Consider the following 7,367-nt stretch of genomic DNA (forward strand, 5'->3'; position numbering starts at 1 on the left):
CGGGAGCTCAGATTTCGCCTGTGAAAAAGCGGCGTCTGATACTGTAGATGAACACCTCGCAGATAGCCGGGTGGCTTGATTTGAATTTGAGGAGTTGAAAAGCCTGTTTACTTTCTTGCTTTGATGTTGGGTAGATCTGGTTTTGATTAGATCGGTACCCTTTTCTCTCCCCGCCTCCCCTTCCTTTTCTTCCCAGAGTGGAGGCTCGGATGCGCCCCTGCTGACTCCAGAGAGACGGAGAGACCACGCCGAGTGCCGAGAGGAACTGGAGCAAGGAAGAACCCCAGGTTCGGGGGGAAGAGCGCCTCACCATGAGCGGCGCGGTGCTGGTGACCCGCCTCCCGGACCCCAGCAGCAGCTTCCGCGAGGATGCGCCGCGGCCCCCGGTTCCGGGCGAGGAAGGGGAGCCCCCGCCGTGCCAGCCCGGGCTGGGCAAGGGCCAGGCCGCCAGGCCCGCGCCCGCGCCCGCGCCCTCCAGCGCCAGGCGGAACGAAGATGGCTTGGGGGAGCCGGAGGGACGGGCGTCGCCGGAGTCCCCCCTGGCCAGGTGGGGCAAGTCCTTGCTCTCCTTGCTGGGCGACCAAGACGGCGCCTACCTCTTCCGGACTTTCCTGGAGAGGGAGAAGTGTGTGGACACCCTGGACTTCTGGTTTGCCTGCAGTGGCTTCAGGCAGATGAGCCTGAAGGACACCAAAACTTCACGCGTGGCCAAAGCGATCTACAAAAGGTACATTGAGAACAACAGTATCGTCTCCAAGCAGCTGAAACCTGCCACCAAGACCTACATAAGAGAGGGCATCAAGAAGCAGCAGATCGATTCCATCATGTTTGACCAGGCGCAGACCGAGATCCAGGCGGTGATGGAGGAGAATGCCTACCAGATGTTTCTGACTTCGGATGTGTACCTCCAGTATGTGAGGAGTGGGGGGGAGAACACAGCCTACATGAGCAGCGCGGGACTGGGCAGCCTGAAGGTCGTGTGTGGCTACCTCCCGACCTTGAACGAAGAAGAGGAGTGGACTTGTGCCGACTTCAAGTGCAAACTTTCGCCCGCTGTGGTTGGCCTGTCCAGCAAAACTCTGAAGGCGACCGCAAGCGTGAGGTCCACGGAAACTGTTGAAAATGGATACAGGTAGGACCCGGGCGGGGGGCACGGGGGGTGGGGTGGCAGAGGCTATGGGCTTCACAGATGGTGTGAGTTAAGTAGGGTGGGAGGATGCATGGATGAACGGGCTGCAGAGACTGACAAAGGCTTGTTGAGAGCTGGGACCGCCGGCCACGAGCCCTCTGGTCTTGCTTGCTGTTGTTTAGAGGGGAGGAGGGTGAAGCACACAGGCCAATACCTGCCGTCTTCCTGTGCTAGCTTCAAGCAGTAGCGAGCGGCATTCTTTAACGTGGGTCACTTATTATCCCGAGCTGAAGTCTCGGAAGGGGCTGAGAGAGGAAGAGGGCGAGAGAGGGAAGGAGGGAGGACAGCGGCTTTGGATGCCTCTGAGTCACCAGATCCACTAAGCACCAGTTTTGGAAGGGGTCGTTTCACCACTAATCAGCGGCCAGCGGGATTAGTGTGGCCAGAGAGGCAGCCGGGTTGTGGTGGAGGCACAGGAAGTAGCGTGCACCCCTTGAGGGGTAAGTGGGGTCTCTTGGATGTTGCTGTTAAGAGAAGAGCCAGCAATCGGCTTAACGACTGAGCTTGTGGTTCCCTTTGCAGAATTAGATACTCGCCCCACAAGAAAGCCTTCCAGGAGGGAAGGTCCGGGGACTTTCCCGAATGAAGGAAGGGCTCTTAGCTCTAGAGCCTGCTGGTAGATTAATCCAGGTTTAAATGCTGGCGAGGCCCAGGGTCAGACCTCAGTTGGTTATTCTGTTAGGGCTAGAGGACTGGGGCTCCGGAGTACTTTCTCTTTGGGGCTTCAAAGACAAATAGTTCTTTTCAGAATGGCCGTCTTGAGACGCTTGACCCTTGGAGGCAACTTCAGACCTCTTGTTAGAATGGGTTTTTCTGTCTCCCCTCTCCCTCTTCCAAATACCCCAGAGGAGGATGAGCCTCTGAATTCTGCGCTGCTGCTTAGGACCTGTGGGGTGGGGGCTGGGCCTGACTGCTGCCCAATGGCTTCTCTCGCTGCCCATGTGCATGTCTCCTCCGGCAAGGAACTCAGGGTGCGGTCTGGTAGCTGCCTCTGGAGATTCCCTCTCTCTGCAGAGTGTGGCTCCTAAAGGCCAGCGGCAGGAGGAGGGTTAGGCACCATTTCGTGGATCTTGAGCCCCTTGGGGTGGCCAGGCCTCTATTTAGGGGCGGAGAGAGTTGACTGCTGGCTAGGAGGGGAAGGGCTTGCTCTCCAGCCACCAGGGGGCGCACTGGCAGCTTCGGGAACCAGGCTACCCACACTCCAGACATCTGGTCTACACCTCGGGAGAGCTGCGTTGGCTGTTGCCAGGAGGCCCAGGATCACATGAGAGAGAGAGTTGTTTCGGCAGCTTTATGCGAAGGGACCCAGGTGGTTTGGGAGGAAGATGCTGGGTCTGGTCTCCGCAGCAGGTCAGCCGCTGGGCACCTGCTGCTGCTGGCCACTCTGTTGTGAGAACGTTTGGGTGTCGACCTCTGACACAGGCCACGTGGCCCTCCTGCTTGGCGGCAGCCACCGAAGCGCCGTAGGCCTGTGGTAAGGCTGCGTCCCCAGGGGCCTCCCTCCACGTGTGGCTCTGGGTGCCTTCAGCCGGAAGGCCCTCCCCAGGCGGGCTCTGCTGGGACTCCTCCCTTTGTGGGGGGCAGCGGAGCCCATCCTCTGCCTGCCTTCTCTCTCCCACAGGCTTCCTCTGGGCTCGTACCAGGAATGGACTTGTAGGGGAGGAGGCTGCGAAGCTTTGAGGTCGATCCTGGAGGCGGGGGCAAAGGACGTGTTGTCCAGGGCTGTGGAGGTCACTGACCAACAGATGGCCGTTTGTCATTGACTTCTTGAGAGTTTCCATGCTAGATTCACGTGTGCTGTCTCCTGTTGGGTTGAAACGAAGCATTTTACCTGGACTGTGTGAAGCTCATGTGTCTTCCCTGGGCACTGTCAAGGAGAACGTAAGGCGTATCCAGATGATCTGATCTCATGTTAACATGAAAGCTATCTGAGAGTGTGTATAGTAGGTCGGGAGGTGTTCTGAGTTACTCAAAGGCCTGGGTTCCAGCCTGGTTCACCCTAACTGCCTTTGAACCCCATGTGCTCACCCGTCAAAGGAGTGGGCACCATCTCTTCTATGTCATGGGGTTGTTATTAGCATTGCCATAATAAACATGAAAGCCTTTTGTAAAGGGACACGGTTCAAGCAAACGTCAAGTGTCACAATTGGTATAATGAATGGTGATAACTTAAGAGGGCAACCAGCTTGGGATATCGCGTTTAGGGTGGCTCTTCGCCTACTTTTCACCCGGAGATTTTAGAGTGTCCCCTCCCCCATGCCTCAGCTTTCCTCACTCGTTGAACTTGTCTGCCGTATCGCCTAGTTCTTGGAGTGCAGGGGCCCGTCCGACTCGTGGGTTTAAGTCCTCCCCTCCCCTGCCCGCCCCCACGTGCTCTCCTGGTGGGGCCTCCTCAGCCAGCGACATGAATGAGACAGCAAACATCAGCCCCGCTGAGGGGGTCTCCTCCTCAGCTGTTGAGCAGTCTTGGGGGCTGATGCCCAGGGCACCGGCCAGCCTTCCATGCCCTGCAGGGAGCCTCGGTTTTAGTGACTTGTTTGTGTCCTTACTGATTTGGTGCTAAGTTTAGTGTAAATAGGTGAGATGGAAGAGCATGCATTATCCTTGGAGGGCAGGACTCTGGCTTGAGTGGCCTGGGCTTTCGATGGAGAAGTGACCCGTTGGTGGACACGCAATGTTGAGGTGTGTGCGGGGGCGGGGTGTGTGTGTGTGTGTGTGTGTGTGTGTGTGTGATTAGGCACACAGCCCGGCGTTTATTTTGGGAAGGAGAAGACAGCCCTGGGTGCACAGAGCGCTACCTGTGCAGCCTTTCCTCACTGGCCCGCGAGTGTTCCTGCTCAAGGCCGGCCTCCTCTGCCCTCCTCTGGGCCCTCTGCTCTGGCCTCACTTAAAATAAGTCAGGCCCAGCAGATGGCCCTCTGCGGGCTCCAAGCACTTCCTGTTCTCTGAAAGAACTCGCTCACGAGACCAGTTTTGTGCGAAGCCTTTGGAATCAAGCTTGGCTTCAGTCATCAAAGAAAATGATGCCATAGGAAAGATACGCTGGAGCAGTGGTCCGCAGTCAGAGAGCGGGAGCTCTGATGGGGACAGTTTGCTAAGACACACTTGCAAAAGTGTGCCTGTTCTCAGAAGGCCTGGCTGCCTGGCCCCTGGCTGGGTGCCCATTGCTCTTGCTGTAGAAAATGCTTTTGGAAGAGGGCAGCAGCCTTGCGAGGAGGTTGTCAGAGGGCGCTAGGAAAGCCTAAACTCACGGCCTGAGAAGCAAACGCTTTCAAAGTTGCCCTGTTTTGAGGCACCCACAGGAGGGCTGTGGGGTCATTTCTGCCTGCTCTGTGTGCAGCAGCTTCCCTGTGCCTTGTGGGGAGGGGCAGGGCCACTGTGGCCCATCCAGATGAGAGTGGCGGAAGCCAAAAGCAGTGGACATGGCCTCTGCCTGACGCCTGAAGGCTGAAGACCCTTTGCATGCTGCAGCTGCAATTAGGCCTGGGGATAGGGGCCATTGCTCCTGGGCCTCTTCTCTCTGAGGACTCAGAATCCTTGCAGCAACTGGGAGCACAACCATCGTGAAGAAATAATCAAAGCATCTGGGCACAATTTCCGTAGCACAGTCGAGTTTCTTTTTCTTTCTTTTTCTTTCAAGTGATCACCAGAAAACAACTCTCATTTGTATTCTTAAAATTATGTGGCGCTTTTGACAAAGTTCTGGGTCCTTAAAACGTGAGTTTCTGTCTCTCCCCACAACCCTGCCCTCCCTCCTCTGCCTCATCTTGTTATGATGGCAGGAAAACCCAAGTACTTTATTGCAGTCGGCTGAGTTAAGAGCAGTGTATTCCGTTTTTAATTACTGGCCACACAGTAGTCTTCTATTTTGGAAATGAAGGGAGATGAATTTATTTTGGGATCTGTGTGTTAAACAGCGAGTGCAAAGCTGTGTGAGCACACTTGGGGTCTGAGTTAGGTGTCTTTTTTGCTCGGGAGAAAAGAATTGCTTTTTTGTTGTTTTTTGAGTGGTACTCTCACTGTGTCTCCCAGGCTGGAGTGCAGTGGCATGTTTAACGACCACCCTCGACCTGCTGGGCTCAGGTGATCCTTCTGCCTCAGCCTTCTGAGTAGCTGGAACCCCAGGTGCATGCCATCATGCCCAGCTAATTTTTTGACTTATTATAGAGACAGGGTCTCGCCAAGTTGCCCAGGCTGGTCTCTAACCCGTAGGCTCAGTCGGTCCTCTCGCCTCTGCCTCCCAAAGTGCTGGGATTACAGGTGTGAGCCACTGCACCAGGCAGAAAGAATTTCCGCTGAGTCATTTTCTCCCCTTGGAGGCTGAAGTATAATTGTTACACTGGAGACATAGATGATGTGAATAGAAAGAGTGTTTGAATGTCTCCTGGGCTCAAGGCATCCTCCCCCTCCTTCAGCCTCCCAAGTAGCTGGGACTACAGGTACATTGCCACATTGGGTTAATTTTTTGGTGTGTGTGTGTGTGTGTGTGTGTGTGTGTAGATGAGGTCTTGCTATGTTGCCCAGGCTGGTCTGGAACTCCTGGGTTCAAGCAGTCCTCCTGCCTTGGTCTCCCAGAGTGCTGGGATTACAGGGGTGGGCCACTGTACCTGGTGACTTTTTCTATCTTTTATTACGCCTCTTGAACTAAAAACCTTTTCAGCAACGCACACAGGTCTTTCAAGGTGGTTCAGCAAAGTTTTGAGCCCGAGCCATCATCTTCTTTCCACACTGGCAACCCATACGAAGAAAGGACCATCCCTGCCGGGGCTTATAGTCTGGTTGTACAGGATAGGCGTTCGATATAGAAACATGCCAACATCTGCCATTGCAAGTCGTGATAAATGTAAGAAATCATGAGGGACCATTGCCTTGTTAAACTCTGGTGTGTCCATGTGGCTCTTTGAGCTATGGCCACCATGTTTCCTAGCTTTGACCCTACCTTGGGGAAGTGAATCTCCTCTCTCTCTCTCTCTCTCTCTCTCTCTCTGTCTCTGTCTCTGTCTCTCTCTCTCTCTCTCTCTCTCTCTCTCTCTCTCTGTCTCTCTGTCTCTCTGTCTCTCTCTGTCTCTGTCTCTCTAATTTACTTTCTAAATTATATTTTCCAATCTTAAAAAATCACAAGGGTATCTGAAAAGACAGGAGCTTTCTGGTTCTGTTGGTGGTTGGTTTTCATGGGGTATTACTTTGATCCCCCAAATTGTTCTGCCCTTGTAGATTCCTTCAGAAGATGTGAGATCTTGGTGCAGATGGCCATGTTTGAAATGCCCGTTTTTCATGGATGTCCACATCCAGGGAGGCTGTGACTGGCCCAGCTGGTTGGCGGCCCAGCCAGCAGCTCTCAGCCTCTGACTTCTGGCTCCTTCTGAGCATTATGGAGTGTCCTTATCACTGGACAATCATCTTGTCCATCCTGCTTGGAGGCAGTAACCCCGTATGAGCACCACGGATGGCAGCTATGTCTGTTTAGTCTCAGATAGCTCCGCAGACCCTGTCTATTCCCTGGATCTCCTCTGACATTTGAAAGGGTTTTCTTCTTTTTTGACTTTTGACGCCCATGTCCTCTTGTTCTGCATTCAGCAGGGATGCCAGGCAGAGTCTTCCTCTCCTGAGCCCCTTATCAAGTAGGAGATCACCTCTCAGCCTTGTCTTCTCCAGAAAAATGAACGCTTTTCCTATATTTTCGCTGCTCCTCTCTGTCGTTGGTGTCTGAAATTCCAGATTGAGGACACAAAGACCAGGAAAAAGGCATGGAAGGTCTTACCATTCTCATTAATCTTCACAAAAAGTCCTGGGTGGTCATGAGACTCCTGCCCCATACAGATCCAGCCAGCGGGCCCAAGTGACAGTTAGGTCGCTTGGTCCAGAGTGTTCGGCGCTCCTGCTTTGCACCTTCTGGTCATGCCTAAGCCTCCATCACATGCCTGAGACCTGGCTTCACGCTTCAGCCTAGTGTAGGTCGGGATCGAGGCTCCAGCACATGTCCTGCTCCTCGAGCCAAGACTGGGGGTGGGGAGGATAAGAGCCTGACGAGGCTCTTGGCCCATGTGGGGCTCAGTGACCTGCTTGGGCGATTGCGAGGGTTAAAGGGATTCATTCTGGCTCAACAAACTTGATGATCCTTTTTTTTTTGAGTTGGAGTCTCACTGTGTTGCCCAGGCTGGAGTGCAGTGGCACACTC

General features: G+C 54.3%; 1 protein-coding gene across 1 annotated transcript in view; it reads left to right on the forward strand.

Moving 5' to 3' along the window:
- The first annotated feature begins 200 nt into the window (after positions 1-200).
- Positions 201-7,367, forward strand: part of AXIN2 (axin 2) — a 29,791-nt gene continuing 22,624 nt past the window's right edge. The window contains exon 1 of the mRNA XM_021709293.1: positions 201-1,132. Coding sequence (XP_021564968.1) covers positions 312-1,132 — 821 coding nt within the window. The 5' untranslated portion in view covers positions 201-311. The remainder of the gene's footprint in view (positions 1,133-7,367) is intronic.

Source organism: Carlito syrichta, unplaced genomic scaffold (assembly GCF_000164805.1).
Source record: "Carlito syrichta isolate Samal-C Ts95f unplaced genomic scaffold, Tarsius_syrichta-2.0.1 Scaffold170657, whole genome shotgun sequence".
Classification (NCBI taxonomy): Eukaryota; Metazoa; Chordata; class Mammalia; order Primates; family Tarsiidae; genus Carlito; species Carlito syrichta.